The 21,256-nt window shown below is 31.6% G+C and overlaps 3 protein-coding genes across 3 annotated transcripts; 1 reads left to right on the plus strand and 2 right to left on the minus strand.

Moving 5' to 3' along the window:
* Positions 1-1,138: 1,138 nt before the first annotated feature.
* Positions 1,139-7,164, minus strand: LOC125077282 (aspartate aminotransferase, mitochondrial). The gene is made up of 9 exons (XM_047689189.1): positions 6,970-7,164; positions 6,219-6,375; positions 5,419-5,562; positions 4,740-4,946; positions 3,111-3,206; positions 2,856-3,006; positions 2,032-2,206; positions 1,555-1,705; positions 1,139-1,473 (listed from the first exon to the last, which is right to left on the minus strand). Exons 1-9 carry the CDS (start codon positions 7,059-7,061, stop codon positions 1,351-1,353), a joined length of 1,296 nt encoding a protein of 431 aa, XP_047545145.1. The 5' UTR covers positions 7,062-7,164; the 3' UTR covers positions 1,139-1,350.
* Positions 7,165-9,741: 2,577 nt separating this feature from the next.
* On the plus strand, positions 9,742-12,863 carry LOC125076909 (growth hormone-inducible transmembrane protein-like). The gene is made up of 8 exons (XM_047688644.1): positions 9,742-9,930; positions 10,051-10,248; positions 10,434-10,539; positions 10,686-10,827; positions 10,915-11,090; positions 11,595-11,755; positions 11,837-11,969; positions 12,571-12,863. The coding sequence occupies exons 2-8, from the start codon at positions 10,059-10,061 to the stop codon at positions 12,656-12,658; spliced, it is 996 nt and encodes a 331-aa protein (XP_047544600.1). The 5' UTR covers positions 9,742-9,930; positions 10,051-10,058; the 3' UTR covers positions 12,659-12,863.
* Positions 12,864-13,680: 817 nt separating this feature from the next.
* On the minus strand, positions 13,681-20,548 carry LOC125077192 (TBC1 domain family member 25). The gene is made up of 7 exons (XM_047689043.1): positions 20,318-20,548; positions 19,929-20,134; positions 18,910-19,126; positions 18,568-18,749; positions 18,239-18,377; positions 17,850-17,980; positions 13,681-17,508 (listed from the first exon to the last, which is right to left on the minus strand). The coding sequence occupies exons 1-7, from the start codon at positions 20,357-20,359 to the stop codon at positions 15,198-15,200; spliced, it is 3,228 nt and encodes a 1,075-aa protein (XP_047544999.1). The 5' UTR covers positions 20,360-20,548; the 3' UTR covers positions 13,681-15,197.
* Positions 20,549-21,256: the final 708 nt, after the last annotated feature.

The following is a 21,256-nucleotide window of genomic DNA, read 5'->3' on the forward strand; positions in this document are numbered from 1 at the left end:
ATCCAAAATGTACATAATTTTAATATTATACAATCCTTACACTTTCACATTGTGATTCATAGTAATTATATAAAATATCTTATGGCAGTTCAGTATTCATATTCAATTATTATCTTAGACATTAATTTGTAAATCATTTTCTTAGTGTAATAGTAAATTTTAATTAGTAAAATGCCTTCAGATACTTAGTCATACGTCAGGCTTGCTATAATTCATCGGTTGCGTTTGCTCCCGGCCAATAACTACGAATTCTTATGTTAAAATATATCATAAATTCAGATGTAAAGCTGTACCTGAAATTGTCAAAATTGTAAAATATGTTTTTAAAAAATCTTTTAACTAAAATTGCCTTTATTAAGTATAATGTCTGCTGATATTGAATATTTGAAATATATGATGATTATTTTCATGTTTAAGATGCTCCTTCTTTGCAGCAACCCTATGACATGTGCGCTATTAAGATGTGCTAAAGTTATTTTAAGTGGTAACTTTGTCTAATTTATATTTGTACTTTAACAAAATTCTACATGTGACAATGGTACATATTTCAATGAGTAATGCATGTTACATTCTAAAGAAATAGTGCCATGAATATAAATAAAGGTTATGTGAAAATTTGTACATAGGTATGTTGTTTATATTGAAATATCATTGACTAGTGTCAACTAAAAGATGTGTTTGAATATTTGTATCATAATAATTTAATGAGACACATTTTTAGATGTGTAACGTATGTATGTTTTAAATAAATTAAGTAGAATGTTAAAGGTACATTTTGTATGTGAATGCAGGTTATTATTAAAATAAAATAACAAAAAAAATTGTTATCCAATTTTAAATTATTAGAAACTGGCTTTCGGACGTCATTGATGAATTATATGTATAAAAATAAAGATTAGTTTGTTACGAATAATTTCAATTACCGATCTGCATCAATTTTTAAATGTAGAGTAACTTTTATTTGTCGGCTGTAAATATTTTGCGTAGAACATAACTTTGTTTTAAAAATCATTAATGTGTTATTAAGATTTGTGTTTTGTCATTTAGTTTATTTTATTTACTTATATTCAAAATAAACAGTTAATTGACATTAATTTTCTTATTGTAATCCTTGTGAGAGTGAAATAAAAAACCTTAATTGAAAACATTATTATATTTAAATTCAGATACACATCACATATTTAAATGATTATTAAATAATTTTTGACTTCGAATCGAATGCCTAATCTCCTGATAAAAAATTTCAACATTCACTACAAGATATTTTATATCCATAGTGACAAATAATAAATAACGGCCAATTGACATTTTCATTTACTCTTATGGTAGTAAGCTTAATATTCGATATGTTTACGACGTCACCTTGTGCATCGCTTCGGCGATGTAATTGACATTATTTGAGGAAATGCCCGCTACCGAGATGCGGCCATCTTTGGTCAGGTAGATGTGGAAATCTTTAGTCAGCCGTTCCACCTGAAATACAAGGTGAGATATTAGTATTTGTACTTAATCATTTTATTACGATCGAAATATTCGTTCCCTGTAAGTTCAGACCTGGTCAGGCTTGAGGCCGGTGTAGCAGAACATGCCGATTTGGTCGGTGATGTGTTGCCAGCTGAGTTTGTTGCCGGCGCCCTCGATGCCGGCGCGCAGCTGCTGCCGCATGGCGATAATGCGATCCGCCATCAGCTTCACGTCTTTCAGCCTGTGTTCAAAATCAGTGATTTAATTCTACGTTATGATTTAATACTAAAGCATATCGCACGAAACTAGTAATAAAACGCGAGTATACCAATATACTATTATACCCTGATATTTATAATTTATTTCAATACACGATTTAAGTGCCAATATCCACATATTGGAAAATACATTAAGTCTAAATACAGCATGTAATTGGATTTTAGAAAATGATAATAACACAAACATCCATTTGTTGAATCTTGACTCGAACGATATTGTTAGAACAATGGAATAACATAAGAACCTCAGTTCCGAAAGCCGAAGCTCGTCCAGCACAGATCGACTCACCACTGCGCCTTGAGCTGCGGGTCGGTGAGGATCTCCTGCACGAGGCGCGCGCCGTAGAGCGGCGGGTTGGAGTACATGGTGCGGATCATGATCTTCACCTGCGACAGCACGCGCGCCGCCGCGTCGCCGTCGCCGCACAGGAACGTCAGCGCGCCCGCGCGCTCGCCGTACAGCCCTGCCGCACTTATTTTTTACTACCGATAACTGATCGGTGGTGACCACTTCCCATTAGTGGGGCCATAAAATCGGTCATGTACTCTCCTATTACAATTTAAAGCAATCCCCTGACTTCTTGTCGACTGAGATGTTACGACCCTTATACCTGTCAATACACTGGTTTGCTCACCCTTCAAACCGACAAAGCGACAATTCTAAGTATTGCTGTCTAGCATTATACAATGAGTGGTTGAAACCAAGCCACATACTTAGAATTTATTCGATAGTTCTACCAATTAAATTAGAGATTTCTATAATGCCATCAAAATTGTGATGTTTAAAATACATACATTATTGTACTTTTAAATATAAAGCGGTTTGCTTTCGTAACTTTATTTTGTTATTTAAGTTTCTTCTATGAAATTTATAAAGTGGCAAATAATATTAATTAAAAAAAATATCTGGTAGTAGTTTTAAAAAAATCAAACTCAGATGTTATAATGAACTTGTAGACCACTTGTTTATGTTTTTGACTGCACCTACGTCATTGATAGTAAGCTCTGATGATATTCCTTACATTTATCATCTTTTCACGAAATATATGATAAGATGCTGATAAGTCGACGGGGTCAATTATCTCAATTTATACTAATCATGTTGTACCATACCCATGTTCTTCGCGAAGCTCTGCGCGAGCATGACCTGGTGACCTTCCTGCACGAAGAGTCGCACGGCGAAGGCATCGTTGTCTACGCTGCCCGTCGCAAAGCCCTGGTAAGCCATGTCGAAGAACGGGTACAGCTTCCTATCTTTTATCACCTGTGGATGTTTTGAGACATTTTAGATCATATATTTTTCTGCATCGTAAAATATATATTTTTATTTAACATGTTCATTTAAAACATATTAAAGTTAATATTGACCTGAGATAGCTGTTTCCATTCTTCTGGTTTAGGATCGACACCGGTCGGATTGTGGGCGCAGGCGTGCAATAAAATTATAGAACCTTCTGGGATTTTCTGGAAAGCAAAAACATATCTATTTTGTAATTTGTTTTGTACAACAGAATAACAAAATAATTTATACAAAGTTTTATCGCTAGCGAAAAACTTTGAAAACTTAACAGTGAAGTACATGCGATATAAAGAGACGAGATGGCTTAGTGGCTAAAACTTTTGAACGTCAACCGGTAATTGCAAGTTCAAGCCCAGGCAAGCTTCACTGAAGGAAAGTACCGTCATGATACTTGTACGTATCGAATGTGTACCGACAATCCTCATTTGAGCACCGCGATGAAATAAACGAAACCTCAAAAGTATAGAATATTTTTAACCAGCAGTAAGCTACTGTTTCAATTGATAATACCACAAAAAAAAAACAATTATTCAATTTTTAAACTAAAATGACCTGGAATTTTTTTCTATTACGATTAGGTATTACGCCAATTGCCTCCAAGTGTCATCAATCGAGCCCGTTATCACGAGTCTCGCTCATGATCAAGTATTTGTTTTTATCGATCATTTATGTATAGTTATGTTATAAAAATGTAGAATAAAGCTTACGACGACATATTTTATCTATTACCACATAATACTTCAGTTACTTTATTAATATTTATAGTATGTAAAGATTATCTCAAGATATGCTTATAGAAACAACACCAATACTCATTATTTAAGGTTTAAAATTAAACCAGAGAACAGATAAAATTACATTAAAAATATAAAGGTATTTAAAAGTTATAATTTTAGCGTGAAATATGACGTCAAATACGTCTATAGCAATATCATGAAATTTGGTATGAAGGAAGATTGAATCCCAACGGACATATGCTACTTTTTTATGTCTAACATATCTGAAAATCAAACCGATGAAACGCGTGCGAAGCCGCAAGCGACAACTAGTAATACGTATATTTGGGATATATAAGATCATAGGGATCTGATTTCGTCACTCGGCAACTGAACCAAACTTTAAATAAAATTCTAAGGTCAAAATAGTAAACAAAGTTGTTATTGCAAGCACGATATATTATTAAGATAACAATTTATATTACGTGCGAAACGACCTCAATCAGTTAACGCAACTAAACCATGCTTATATTAACAATATCGTAACATATATGCCACCATGATTATTACATGTATACTTTTTTGACCGATTAAATGGCGTTACTACAGAATATAAAGAGTGGATTTTTTTAACAAACTACAACATAATCAAAATTAAATCGTATATTTTAAATATATGGGAATTTAGATTGAACATACTTAAAAAAAAATATATTTCAACGTTTGTAAAAAAAAAAATGAATTTAATAGACATTAATTTTGTGTATAATTTAAGCGGAGAGAACAATAAATTAAATTACGCGCGCACTTCTCCCCTCTTCCGTTTACGCATTTCCTTGGCATTAGCGATATAACATGTTTATACATATCTAACAACATAAAAAAAAATGAATGGCAGAAAACTATTTAGCCTTATGTGAGTATTATTCAAAATAAACTATTTACATTACAATTTATTGTTCAATAAATAATAATACTTACATTGATATCTTCAATAGCTCCTTTGAGATCGAAACCGTTCGTCTTAGGGTCGAAGTATCGGTACTTCTTGTGTGCTAGGTTGAGAGTGTTGCAGATCTGGGGGTGGTTGCCCCAAGTCGGCGTCGACAGCCAGATTTCCTTGTTCTTGGCATAGTGCTTTGTAATAAACTCGAGACCAAGACGGAGGGCACCAGTACCAGATAAGGTCTAAAAGGAATTGATTTATTATTTATATTAAAATACAAATTTCACCAACAAAAATATAGAAACACATTTCTCAACCTAAAACAATATATAATAAAGTTTATGACAGTAATTATGAAATCAACCAAGTTTATTCTCGACATAAGTTGTATGGTACAAGCTTTAAGACATTCCTTTTTACGATTCTTAATAACAAATTATATGTACACCACAATAGTAAATAACAAATTATAATTATTAAAGTAAAATATTTTCTTTCAATATAAAACTAAATAATCACAATATGTGAAAGAATTTAATATTTTGGACAGTAAAACTAATGTGGGCGAGTATTATTTGCCAAAGAATATTACATAACATACTATTTTGTTGGCATGGCTTTTCGTTAAACAGTTTCGTTTTCAGTTAAATATTTATATGATACATATTTTCGCCTAAATTAAAATAACATTCAAATGTTTGTTGTAAATTTTACCTGAACAGTACAATTGCTCTTGTTTTTGAGAACTGGACTATCTTCTCCAAATGCAAGTTTAGCTACAGCATCGGTATAAGCTGCTTCACCACCAATTGGAGCATACTCATGGTTTAATCCTTTTTTGTAAATAATTTCTTCTGCCTAGAAAAAAGAAGTTTAAAATAAATATATATTCTTAAATCAAAACTTGATATTAAGTAGTGTTAAGATGCATCTACTTACGTAACTCATTTTTATTGTATCTTTAAACAAGGTAAGATGAATTAGATAATGTAAAGCAGATTAGATTAATTATATCTGACATACTAGCTGTCCGTCCTGAGTTCATATGGGTAAAAATCAGACAAAGTTACCCCTAACACCTACCCTACCCTTGAAGTTGAAATTTACAATATATTTTTTTGGATAGTATCTATGTTGCGAAAAGAGTAACTATGAAAATTTTCAAGTTAATCACACCTTTTGATTCTGAGATTTTATGATGAGTCAGTCAGTAGTTTTTTGCTTATATTATTTATTTATAATATACATTATATACATAAAGATTATGTAAAAATAATATATTGATAGATAAGACAAACAAGATTATGTGAATGATAAGAAATTGTGCTAGTTAATTTCCATTGATTTTCATGTAACACATATACAATTAATTGTACATTATGACTATCATTATGTCAATTTACAGGTAACACACATTGACCATTCATTATTGGTTTAAGAGCCCAATTGGCTTAAATTATATTTTGATTTTAAATTAAGTCAACAAATATTATATATGTCGCTTAACTACTAACCTTCCTAACAGATGGCAAAATGAATGGTTTGCCTTGGTCATCTCTATATGCTCCTACACCAAGATTAACTTTCTTCGGGTCTGCATCTCTTTTATAAGCCTCGGTTATTCCTAAGATGACATCAGGTGGTCCCATCTGCACATTGCTCCACCAGGTGCTATTATAAGTAGAAATTATCTTACTCATATAATTATCTATATATAATATATCTATGTCTATTTGTCACACCATCACATCCTAACAGCTGGATGGAGTTGTATGAAATAGGGCTAGGATATGAAATGCCACGGAAAAGGATATTCTTTAAAATTCAATTAATTAATGAAAGCAAACATTATAAAAATATTGTTTTAAGCCTAGCAATAAAAATTAGAAGATACTGAGAACAATGAGAAAGTTGCACAGACTGAGATTTATGATGTATTTCGCACATGACTGACATAGGATTAATAGGATAATAAAAAATATTATCTTAAAGTAGCAATACACAAACAAGAGGGTTTGTAAAATAAGTTTTTAGGGAATAAATAAAACATACATTTAATTATTATTTTTATATCCAACAATACTCTAGCACTGGTTTATCATTCCAAGATCCTTCCTGTAACATATTTTACTATTTTAAATTTAATCGAATGAAACACTAGATAGGTTTAAAATAACATATTACTTTAAAGATCAATGTCAAGGACAGATATATAAATTATCAGTTATTACGTAAAAATAACCAATACGAATACCGGTAGGATACCTGCTAGCTCTGCTTACGACGCCGGTCGTAATTGCTTCAGCATAATTGTTTTTCAGTGCTTGTACTGATAGCTTTTTAAGTGCTTGAGCCATCGCTGTTCGTTACTCTATCTTACTAACTGAACTGTACAATTTGAGAAATATATAAAGTCACAATGTTTTACTTTACGCCACAATCCGGCAAGTAGAAGTTGATAAAATTATACCAAATAGCAATACCATAGGATGGAGTTGCCATCACAGTATTATATAAATAGACCATTTAAATGCTACATAATATTAAAATAAAAATCTGGATATATAATGAATTTTTTTTAAAAGTTTTTAATAAAAATAGAGATTATAATATTAATTTTATAATGTCAATGTTATTATTCTCAAGCAAGTATGAGTATATTACATTACTTTTGAAGTGATAACTTCTTATGAGAGTAAACCGCTTCGTTACGTAACGCGTTACGACGCCAGTCTGTCTGGTTATCCTTTTCTAAAGCATACGGTAGAAGTAGGCAGGAAATAATAACACTAATAATGTACTGGGCTGGTCATATATCTAGAATCACTGATAACAGATGGACAAAAGAATTGACTTTTTGGTCCAGACATATAGGTATAAGCAAAACAAGAAGATCAGTGGCACAGTGGGCTGATAATATAGTGCAAGTGCATTGTAAAACATGAATATAGCTTGCGATAGAGATCAATGGCAAACTCTAGAGGACACCTTCACCTTCGAGACGAGGAGTTCTTCTTAGTTATACATATATAATAAAAAAAATTTATGAAAAAAAAAATTACTTAGACAATAAGAATATATTGTTTTCATTGTAAATTTGTATAATTATGCAAGAAATATAAGGCTTTTTATTTTTATTAACCTATCCTTACATTCTCATATTAATACAATATACATAAAAAATAATTAAAAACCTAAGGTTTTCTCAATTTAATCAAACTCAATATTAAATAATTCCACTTAGATTGTTTTAAGTTATCACTTCTATCGGGCGTCCCGACACGCACACGTAATTTTTATTTTATTTTTGATACAACAATTGTTGGGTTAGTTAGAGTAAAAGTTTTACCTCAATATTAATAAATTCAATTCACTACTCGTTCACTTTTTAAAAAAACTTTGATGTACAGATCCAAAATTGTGGTACTTTTCATCGTCCTAGCAACATTATAACCCAATTTTGAATTTTTTGCATAAATGACGTATGGCAATGTCGTAAAAGGTCAAACTTGATAAAGGCAATATTACATAGTAAGAATAAATAAAATTAAAAAAAATAAGTACCTCAAAGTTTAAAGTATGAGGTAACACAAAATATATATAACATCTAATAACTATGTTATTATTGATAAAGATTATTTTATACAGGAAAAATTATACTTATAAAAAAGTAAATAAATAAAGTCGAAGAACATATTGTATATTTTGCAATTATTATTAAAAAAATATTTAAATTACAATCAAACTTCAAATATAAAAAATATGCCACGTTACATAGTACTTAAAATTACGAAATAATTTCCAAATGAATTTGTAATATAATTAAAAAATAACTCGAACTTGTACATGTTGCTATACATTTTGTAACTGAAAGCAGTAAGCATCCTTATTTTATTCAACGATAAAAATAATTATATATACCTTTATAAGAGAAAAAAAAATCATATAATTATTCCAATCGAAGAAGGAAATAAGATACACAAACCTTAGATTTAGGTATATCACTCGATTTGCTAATAGCTCTGCTATATTGTGTACTATTAACAGTTATATATACTAATATATATATCTTTGTTTATAATACAACAATGATTTACTAAACTACTTATATCCACTTTAATTTTACTTCCAAAGTTCCAATAACAGTTTCGGCGACGTTCAAAACGCCATTTTTTCGCAAATCCATACTAAATATCATAGATTGTTCAAGCTCGACTAATAATATCGCGTCAATTCGATATATAATTTTGTGTATTTGGCTTTTCTTCTCTTTTGGAATAGATTATTTACCACTTTGGCGCGGACCGGGACTTCGCCCAGCAGACGCTGGAGGCGTGGCCTGCGGGGAATTCGGAGAGGCAGATCCTAGTCCGCGAGGTTGGACGAGACCTCTCCCTACGACCAATCATGTCGGCGATGCTCGGCATGGAGAGCAGTAATCTCCTTCTGTGAGACCGTCATGGGCTAGAAGGACACAGCGGAGTGGGAGCGGGAAAGGGTGGAGACGACGAAGTCGTCGTCTCGGCCCTCCCTCCCACGGCCCCACAAACGTCCTGGGCTTAAAAGATAGGACGTGACCCTGGGGCCATGGATGCGTGAAGTGGGCCGGGATGGCCGAGGAGTGCAGGGGCTGGAGATTTCACCGTTGCCCCCGAAGAGGAAGCGAAAGAGATTGCGGGATCAACACGATCCCGCAATCTCTTAAATCCCTACCGAGGACGGCCATTGCAGTGGTTTTAGTGAGTAGGAATTTCACATAACGCGGTTTCCCCCCACACACACGTACCTTTATAAATGTTGTTATTTAGCGTTTGGTTTTTGCAAAGTTATAATCTTGATGCTTTTGATATAAAAATATATTTATTATTTTCCCGTAATTCTGTACATACTAAAGTATACTGATTATATGATAAATTAGCAATGAAATATTTTCAAGAAATACGCTTGCGAAAATGACACATTTATAAAAGGACTTCACACCATAGTCTGTGTAATCTGTCCATTGTCATATTTGTCAATATCAAATTTTCTAGAACGTGAACCAAATATCAAATCAAACCTAATCAAACTGCGGAATACATAAGACCATACCTACTTATTTATATTTACACTTTCAATCGTAGCAGTGGATTTTTGCCTATCCTTCCCATATCTTGTTAATTCGACCATTGATTTCCATTACATACTATCCCGTTAAAAATTGTTTCTAAACTTATAATAAAACCGGTAAGTATTCTCTATATTTTTTCAAAATCGTTACATCACGCTCGTTTCTTTACTTTAACAATATTATTATTAAGGTAGAACAAGATTGCGTGGATTTTAAAATAACCAATAATTTCGTAGGTTGCATCATGTTTTCTCGATTGTGCGTCGCTCGGTCAGCTTTAAATGTTACACAAACACTCAAAACTCCAGTACCTCAAAGATTTGTGCCCAAGAATTATATTGTGAGGAATTATGCACGTGAACCACGCTCCAGAGTTGCTACGCAATCACAGCCCACTGTCTGGCAAAAATTAATGGCCCCAGCAGGTCCTAATGGTATGTGCAAGTAGCTAGTTGTGTCGAGTCTAATAGAATTCAGTATTTTTATATTAATTTGAAACATTTACAATCTATTTGTACAATATTGATACAAGCTAGTCTGTATTGTAATGTTCATAAATATTTAATTGAACATTTGATCATTAAAATGCTGAAGTCAATAATACTGGCTTACATTTCAGCCTTCAGCTTGGGAAAAGGAGCATTGGCAGGTGCATCAGCTGTTGGACTTGTGGCTCTATGCTATTATGGTTCTGGAGTCAAACCTGGGACATTGCAAGAAGCACAGTGAGTTCTTAAGCTTGTACAATAATAGATTAAATGATTGATGCATGTTTACAATAATAACAACATTATCTTATCTAAAGAATTATGTATATTTTTTACAATGTTTTGACACTTTCCTAACCACTTTTAATTTTTTTCTTCAATAGTTTGTGGCCACAATATGTTAAGGATCGCATCAAGGCCACCTATGGATACATAGCTGGATCCCTTGTCCTGACAGCTGGGAGTGCAATCACTGTTTTCAGAACACCTGCTTTGCTTAATTTAGTTGCTCGTAATGGATGGGTGGTAAGTTACTATAGAAATGTTGAAAATTATGATTTATTTATAAATATTATATAAATTTGGCATTAATGAAATAATTTTAACTTTTAGTCAATCATTGTGACAATGGGGCTGATGATTGGTTCAGGCATGGTAGTCCGGGGTATGGAATACAAACCAGGTTTTGGACCTAAACAGCTAGCATGGATGGTGCATACTGGTATTATGGGTGCTGTTATTGCTCCCATGTGCTTCCTTGGTGGACCTATTCTCATGCGTGCTGCTTGGTAATTATAACTAAATTAATTATATTGTTCATACTATGTCATTATTTATTTTAAGAATCATATAGGTTACGAAATTAACAACTTTGACATTTAATTAAGTGAAAATCATTGGTTAAAATATTGAAGAGCCTTTTATTAATAGTGTTTTGATTGTTGGTGAAGTTAAAACCTCAACTTTAGATGTAATAAAAGTATTATATCTAAACATTTATTAATCAAGAATGGCTTGCTGTGCATAATACAGCAGAGCTAATTGTAATAGCAAAGAATATGTAACTCTTGGGTTTGATTGTTAAACCATCTTAGAGTAGAATAGGCTATAGGATAATTGATAAGTTGTTGATACCCCTCAGAAAGTCTAACGCAAAGTTTACCACCAATAAATACAAATGAAAATTTTAAATTCTAGTTTTTTTTCTTGTCTACTTTTAAATGTAATCAAAAATTTGTTTTAATTTGAGTTAGAGCAAAATTTACGAAAATATTAACTTTTGATTCCAACAGGTATACGGCTGGTGTAGTTGGAGGTCTTAGTACAATTGCTGTGTGTGCTCCATCTGGGGAGTTCCTCAACATGCGTGCTCCGCTGGCAATGGGCTTGGGCGCCGTTTTCGCCGCTTCACTTGCTGGCATGTTTTTACCACCCACATCTGCACTTGGCGCAGGTTAGAATGCACCAGATAATAAATGTTTTGTTGTTTAAAATTGCAAAGATTTTTTTACAATATTGCTAATATTATTTTCAGGATTATACTCACTGAGCTTGTATGGTGGCTTAATTGTGTTTGGTGGTTTCCTGCTGTATGATACACAGGCAATTATTAAACGAGCAGAGATGCATCCAATGTATGGATTCCAGCCTTATGACCCAATTAATTCGTAAGTAAATCATTCTAAACTTTAATTTATCTTTGCACTTGAATATTTGACACATAAATAAATATACATGTGTTGCATGTATGTATTGTAGTAAATAATAGAAGTATGGCAGATGATCAAAATTTCACCATGTTTTGAAAACAATGAATCACACTTATAATGCACAACTTAATAACATATAAATAAAAAATTATACATGTGGGTTTCTTTATTTTAAGAAGATGGGAATTAAGCTAAAGAGATTAAAATGGTACTGTTTTCAAATTATATAAAAAAGTATATGAATATAAAAAAATTGGTTGAATTTTGGATTATTACAATAAATGTTGGAGATCAAAATCGTGCGATTTACACTCGTTTTTGTAACGCAAAACATTATGAAATTACTATTTACATCCTTATTAGAATTACTATTATGTAATTTAATACTGAAACCCTGCACTATTTTTCCTGATACTGATAAGGACACCTACTTGTGTAGAAACTTATTGCGAGTACTCTGCAATCAGCTTTATCAACAGAGTATATCTACAATACTAATTTTAGTTTTCAAACTCTTGTATTTGTTTCTTATTTTAAAGTTGTTGCACTTTATTTACAGGGCTATTTCGGTTTACTTGGATGTACTCAACATTTTCATGCGGATTGCTATGATACTCGCAGGCGGCGGCGGCAACAAGCGGAAATAGACATAGATAGCCATTATTTTACAATAATTTATTTTAATTAGTCAAAAAATATTACAGTTAATAGCTTAGAAAATTAGTTGTGCTTTCGAGGGCTGAAATCTAAAGCTAATGTGATATTGTAAATGTAAGGAAATAAGATATTGTTAAGGATGCGTTATTAGTTTATTCCAATGTTTCGAAAATAAATTGACAAGTATTCATTCAATATGGTCTTTTATTACTAGGATGACCTATTTATTTGTAATGACTAATTTCAATGCTTAATTGTTTATTTACTCTAACGAACGATATAACTTTAAAGTGCCAAGATAAAAATAATGTATATTTTTATGCAATTAATTATTTTATAATTTTGCGATCAATTTAATCTTTAAAAAAAAATTGTATATATATATAATATAACATATATTTTAATCCACACTGCGACTTGTAACACCAAGCCAAAGATCAACTCCAAACGATACAGCATGTTAAGTGTTTCGTACTGTTTCGAAGTGACCAAAACCAGTGCGAGGTACGAGTTGCAGGTGAAATAACAATTGTCGTAAAGATGGGATATTATTATTTTATAATAATAGGTAGTACTTTATAAACGATATGTATAGATATCTAATAAAATTTTTGAATTATAATATACATAGATAGCCGAACGAGCAAATGGGTCGCCAAATGGTAAGTCCACACCACCTATAGACATTTCCGCTCTAAGAAACATCAACCATTTTTTTTAATTTCCAAAGAGCCATCAACCTTGGGAGCTAAGATGCCCCTTGTGCCTGTAATTACACTGACTTACATCAAACTGGAATACAATATTCTTCATTTTTTTAGCATCACACAGTGCTAATGCGAACGTAAGGCGCTAAAACATGAGTTCTTGCTTCGTTCAAATTTCTGAATTAAAAACAAGGGATTCCTTTTATAAATAAAAACTAATATTTAGCTCTGAATATTTTATTTACAGTTTTTCAAAATAAGCTTTCGTAATACTTATTAATTTAAGCACAGCAATTAATGTCGAATGTTTTTTTTTTTTATATTATAATAATAAAGGCATCCATATTGTTATCTTATTATTTTAATTTGAATAAGAATTAATGGAATGGTTAATTCAGATATATAATCAAAGTTTTCATTAATACTAAATATACAATTTACAGAGTAACTTTATATCTATATAAATTTGGAGCATTGTGCATTTACGTAGATTAAAAACAATCGCATCGGGCATAAAAACCATTTAAAATAATTTACAATTGACAAAAAAATTATAAGAAATATTTAAACAAAAATAAAAAATATCACAAAAGTTAAATGATCTTGATGAATCTTTGGAATTACAATAAAGGGGCAATATTTGCGCGATATTTTTTTTAAAACAAAATCTTTACTACATATTACTCGTTAAAGGCAAAGGCGTGCAGAAGTATGCATTTATAGAACTGGTTGGTTTGAGGTATTTCCTAAAACGAAATTTAACCGACGTTGCAATCTACCTACAGCGTTACCAGATATACATATTGACTGAGAAAATTGATAAATGCTGCCCAATTATGGTAGAATTGGAATGATAAAACAATCTTTAAAAAAGTACATTTAAGAATTCCCTTATTTCATATTTATTCTATGAATTCAGACAGCGCTAAAAAATAAAATAAAATTAAACTTAGGGATTTCATCAATTTCGTTACAGGTGGTTTACAAAGAATAGTGGCTTATATATATTAAGAATTAACTTTGTAGTAAAGATAAAATACCTACTTTCACCACGATTTATTTGTCATAGGAATTATTTAATTAACACTTTTGTCAAAAAAATTAAATGTTTAACCATACAAAATATTAATTATATTCATCTAATCTGAATTATTGGCATCAATAATTGCTTCAATTTTTATTCCGAGGAAGTAAGAAATGTTGTAGTTGGCTGTCATTAAATAAAACATCTGACAACGCTGTTTAGGTTATTACAAGACTTTGTATAGAAGTAACTTGTGTAAAAAATCTACTTTTATTGAGTTGATTCAACTTTAAATGAACACTTTAAAAACAAAGTTGTTGCATTCGTATGCTCAGATAAATGCGCTTAGCCCAGGATAAATAAATAAGCTACTGGAAAACCGATTAAAAGTAATTTGATCGTAAATGTGTCTTGAAACAAAGATATGCTCTAAGTTTAAAAACGTATTGCGCAATGTATTGTTTCCCTTGTAATGTATTGAATAACTAATCCATTGGATTTATTAGAGTATCCTCGGCATCAAACCCTTTAAATTCCCAGTCAATTAAATGCATTACTAGAATACCTATATTTGAAATTTCTCACTTTTTAATATCTTCAAATTAAACACTTAAATTAAGGCCTCTTTTCTTACTATCATAAGGGTCATTACACACATTTTTTGCATGTATATTTGGTTACGCTTCATTAAATGCATTATAATTATTTCCTTTTTAACTTACAATAAGCTAATTATTTTTATTTATGAGCAATAAAATGAATTAATTGGAGATCCTTTTTTTAACACTAAGGAAAATTTTAAATAGTAACATCACCAGTCTTGTGTGCTTGTTGTTTCAGATAAAGAGCGTACATTTGCCGCGCTTGATTTAATACCCTGTTCACATTGTGTTTACGTACCATTTTATCGAAATGCATGGCTAGCTCGTTATAGTCCATGCGATTTCTCATAATATAATCTCTGTGTTGTAACAATACCGTAAGACATAAATACATTAAGAATGGATTTCCACCTCCAAAAATTAATGGCGATGGAAGACTGCTAATACTATTTTTAACTATATTTTCTGTGCCCGTAGAAGGTACACCGGTAATTTTATTTGAAGGCGGTTTAAATACTTCATATTTCTTCTGAAAGTTGTTTATCGTGGACGCCACACTTTGCAGATTCGATTGCTTTACATTGAGCAGGGACTCGCAATTCTTCTTTGCATTTTCCAATTCATGTGACATATTTGAGAAAAATTTATGTGATTTTGAATTCACTCCTTCTTGTTGGTTATTTTTAATTGTGACAGTATTTACTGATTCAGGAGGATCTCTTTCTGATGAATCAGATTCGCTCGATTGCGCGTTAGAATTCTGTTTACACAGGTCTTGCGGTTCCAATGAATGATTTTTTCTTAATAGTCTTATGGGTGTTATTGATTTTTTACCGGAATGTTCTTCGAATATTTCCCCCGTGTCACCGTCAAAATCGAGTTCAGCTTGCTCGTCGGGAGTTTGAGGACAGCTCGCTGTGGTTCGAGTCGTTGGAGTATTTCTGTGTAAAGGATTTTCCCACAAATATATATCTTCGGCACTCCTCGCATTTGATCTAATGGTCTCCAACAGTGGCGACTTTTTCATAAAGTCGATTGATTCTGCAACTTCTGTCTGAACTTCAAGAGCATCAGTTACAACACAATTAACTTTAGTTTCAGTTGCATGTTCGGCTGGTTTGTCCTCAGCACTTGTGGAATCTGATGGTGAGTCGCATATCATACTACAACGGTTAACGTAAGAGGGACCAAATACTTGTCGATCCAGATGTTCGAGTTCCAGTCTTAGTTCTCTCGTCATGGAAGTCGTCATGGGATAATATTCCTGTGAATCGTCGGGACTGCTGCCATCATTTGTATCGAAACTCATTTTGCTAATTTTGTTAATCTGAGTTCTTAAACTTTGTGACGTCACATCGTTTTCTTCATATGACGTTTTAGTTAATGTTATTTTCGGATTATCTTTTGTACGCGTACGTTCTATTGCAGAATGAGTTCTTTGAAGCTTTTCTTGTTTAACTGGTCTACTCCCAGTAGCAAAATTGAGAAATTCATTTAAGTTTTTTATCATTTTAACTTTTGGTTTATTTGTATTATCTGAATTAGAATCGTCAAGTGTGTCCAGGGAAGAAAAGAACCTGTTATTATGTACAGATATTTTATCCCTCAACAATCGTATTTGACTTCCTAAAGGCTTTTCCTTGAGTTCCGTATGTGTTGTACCATTTGACAAGTTTCCCGTACTTGCCCAAGCAATTGTCGATGAATCTTGTGCTTCTAAATCTTTTACATGCTCAGGAACACTTTTCATTTCTCTTTTTTTGGGGATTTTGTTAATATCTTTTCCGACTGTTTGCTCATCCACATCTTTGTCATCAATCTTATCATTACTACTATCTTTAGGTATTTTTTGTGACTGTAGTACGGCATCGTCTAAGCTTTGATATTCTTTTGCGTGTTTAAGAGACGAATTGTTTAAAATTTTTCGCGCTGCATTTTCGTCTAGGCTGTGGTTTGTCTGTTTCGTTGTGACAAGTTTAGGCGCTTTGACATTCGCCAGACTAAAACTAGAGCTTTGACGCCTAATGGCGCATACTTTGGTGTAAGCGTTCTCTCGTGGTGCCTTTACTAAGGGGCTAAGAGGAGGCGGATCAATATTTATTTCAACGGTTGAGTCGAAGTCCTTTTCTTTCAACGGTAATTCCACAGCTGGTGCTTTTTGCGGCAAAGATGCCCATAACACCTCTAACATTCTGAGAGCGTCATCAAAAGCGAATTCCCGTTTCATTTCTAATAGCAACCATCTGTAGCAGAAAAGAAGGTCGTCCGCTTGTTGTGATTTTAGATAATTGTAAAAATCTGGATCATATACTTGAAGAGATTCTGTCAAATGAGTGAATTTAAGAGTCATCGCTTCGCCATCTAGTAGGAAGTTTGGATACAATCTTGTCATAAGTGCACAAAGACAGATATAGGCGTGAGCTTCGTCACCCATCGTTACCAGAAGCGGAGATGCTAAGTCTGACATACCTTGACAATAGCTAACCGTTGGATGGTAAATGGCATACCTGTGAACAAGAATTGTTATATTTAATTATTATTAACATCTCTTTACATTTATTGCCATGTTTGTGACAATGGTTGTATCGGTGTAAAATTTAATGTTTCTTTGTTTGAATAAAATGTATTCTATATAATACATCTCTTAATCGCAAAATTGATTACACGACACACAGGTTCAGACTCACAATATAAGGAATATCACCACCTAGATCTCGATCCTTATTTGTATATACCGTATAATTATTTGTCATAATTAGGGATCGACTCCGGCGACGGTTACAAGTAATATTTAAAATAAAAATTAATTAAATATATAAATAGTAATTTAAAGATAAAACTTAATTACGTCGTCAGAATATTGAAAAGTGAGGCAATGTTTTGGTTGTCATCGCTCCCTGCATAGAAATTATGATGTCTGTCAGTCCGGAGTACATCTTTCCGTACCATACTTGTAACATATGCTAAATCTGCATCTACCTAAAAACATTATTCATACATTATACATCTTATAAAGATATATATTTAAAAAAATACCAATGACTTTATCACGAAATTTTGTGAGCGATATTTTTTCTACAGTTGTACTATGTATATGGGACGAGGACCACTTACCAGCAGGGTTCCATCTACTCTATCGGCATTAAATGCATTACAAAACACCTTTGTGTTTTTTAATGCATTTAATCACAAAATTTCGTGATAATGTTAATGGTATAACTATAAATGTATTATTACCTTTCCCTTCTGAATACAATCTTTCCACTGAGTTCGTAGAGCATAATACTCATTAGCTTTTCTTTTAATGTAGTCCATCCTTTCTTTACCAGTCATTCCATCAGGATAAACATTCAAAATGTGCTTCCACACAACTTTCCTATAAAGAAATAATAGTAAAGTTACAATTAAATATGTTTTCTGTAATTGAAACACATAATATAGTATAAGTATTCCTTGTTCACTGTTTTAAAAAAATTATATATTGATAGAATTAAAAAAAAACATTAAGTACTATTGTAATTACAGAGTAATTATTAACTTCGTCAATACTCAGGTTTTAAGTTAACCTTAAGCTGGGTTCTATTCCTCCACAGTATATAACTTCTCTAAGCTTAGTTGTGTTATTAATTTGTCCGACTGCATCTAAGAAAGCTCTGAACTCTATATCACTCAGGGGCGGGCGAGGCGGAGTGTTGGGGTCATCATATAAATTGAGAGCTCTTGAAACCATGTTAAATGTCTTCTCAACCTGTGAATTAACATTAATATCATAATTACAAAGTCTTCTTAGACTACTATGATTTTTATGTTCAAATATTAAAATTATATATATTTATTAAATATATAAATAGTAATAATTTCATATGTATTAAAAATATATTTATTTTGATTAATAATGTTCTTTTTACCTGGTTCATAATTAAGCCTTGAAAACCAGTTTGTGATTCCTGCTTTTCGACTTGAGTTGCTTGGTATACTGTAGGTTGTTCTTTGCAGTTCTGTGTTACAGGAGCAGATGATATAGTTGGTGGTTCCCAGTCTTCTGATGCTTCGGCAAAGGGTTTCATATCCACTTTCAACTGTACACATGGCTCTGATCTTTGAGTTAATGCTATATTATGAGCCCTAACAAAAATTAAAACATTATATACCATTAAGAGTAAATTCTTACTTTTTATAAAGTAAAAATAATAATGGTGGTCAATCTAATAGAGTCAAAGTAAAATAATTTCACAGGATTACATTTTACCATTACACATGCAATATTTCTATCCTTGTCAAATTAGTTTGTATCAAAGATTGGCCACAGAAAATAGCACCACAAGATTATTTTGTTTACGATTAAATTATAAGCAAATTGACATTTAAAATTTTATATTAAGTTCATTAGTAAACATAAATCTATTTAATATTTTTAGAAAATCAAAACTCCCTCACAAGTTTATATGCTCATTGCTTGGGTTCTGCTGGGTTCTTATTAAGCCAAAGATTGGCAGATAATGCCTAGATAGTATTAAGACTTACTTTAAATGCACAAATGGTTATTAAATATTAGACTTAAAATTAAGTTAATAAAAAATATTATATTTACATACATTAAACAATTTTCAATTTAAGTAAGAAACATATTAAAACTTTAATTAGGTTTTAGCTCTTCTTGTGTTTCATTTGATCATGCAATTTTAAAGTTCCGCTTAACATTTTAAGATGTATTTTTAAAATTTTAAATTCATTGTAATATATAACTATAAGAGAACACTAGTTTTTATTTTTTAGACATGGTTTATTATAGAAAAATATATGTATTATATAATAAATACAATGTCCTTAGATTTTAATGTTTAGGTAAATTACATTCATTTACATATGTGATAGTATGTTGTATTGTTGTTTATAGGTTTAGAATTTCAATTATAAACAAACTTACTTGAGAAAAGCCGCATCCAGATCCCAATCAGATAGTAATGGTAAATATACTTCCTGTCCATAGTCATCTACTGTTCTATAGGAGAGAGTAAAATCAGACTTAACATCAAATGCTTTCACTAAAATGCTCTGTAAAACTTCCAAGGAAGTTATTTGTGGATCCACTGAAAATTTCCTCAATTCTGGTTGTAGTTTCCCTTCGCATTTCTGTAATAAAAAAATTAGTTGAATAAATTTTATGTCGAGTATTTCTACGATGGAAGAACCAATATAGATTTTTTAAATGTTAAGTTTAATACTTCGTACAGTCAAACAGATATAAAATACAGAAGGACATTGTTTAATATATGATAATAATATAATTTTATTTTCAATCTACACAAAGCAAACCTTGACTTTCACTCGAACAGCTTCTTTGCTATAGCCAAACATGTCTTTACATTACTATTCACAGCTAAAACAATTGAGTTATTAGATTTTATTTGAACAAATTAAGGAAATTACATGTTACAAAAAAAATCATTAATCAGAAGCTTAATATAGGCTCGAAGCTTATTTTCTAGCCACTCGTCATTATCAACAAAAATGTACTGAATTTGCAGACATCAAGTAAGTGGTCGAAACATATTTTTGACACTGACAACAACTTTGACAATGGAAATTATACTTTATTATCTATGACCATTTGTGACATTCCTCTAATGCATACCCTGCACTAAAGTTTTGGAAAAGTAAAAGTAAGTACATATGAAATTATGATATGATTTTTAGAAAATACGAAAATCACTTTATTGAAAGTGACTCTTGATACGTTAATATTTTGTGATTTCACATTATGGTCTGCATCTTAGGTAGAAATTAAATTAAAATAGATGTGCGACCCTTTTTTCTAAGATTATTATTTTATCACCTCGGAACCGTCCCTTACTACATTAAAATTACTTTCACATCATAATGTCATACGGCAGCATACTCTGGGGTTTCGCAGCAGCTACCTATCTGACAAACAGTTAAAACAACTATTCGCGCAATCTATAACTGAGGAATAAAAATAATGTAATTCACATACTCTAGTGTTATGTAGGTACTTAACATAAAGAAATTAACTTCAATGTCTTTAATTTTTATTTTACTCAAAAAATAGTTTTTTAAGCCTTGACACAATTAAGAAATTATGCATAAGGTAGCTATGGAAGAAAGGGTTTTTTAAACAACCAATATACCGAGTAGATAGTATATAACTATTTTAAGGTACTTGGTACTCTATAGACTATAGGATACTTGATGTTAGGTTACAAATGACCTTGCATATTATTATTTAATAATTAT

Source organism: Vanessa atalanta, chromosome 3, assembly GCF_905147765.1.
Source record: "Vanessa atalanta chromosome 3, ilVanAtal1.2, whole genome shotgun sequence".
In the NCBI taxonomy this organism is placed as follows: Eukaryota; Metazoa; Arthropoda; class Insecta; order Lepidoptera; family Nymphalidae; genus Vanessa; species Vanessa atalanta.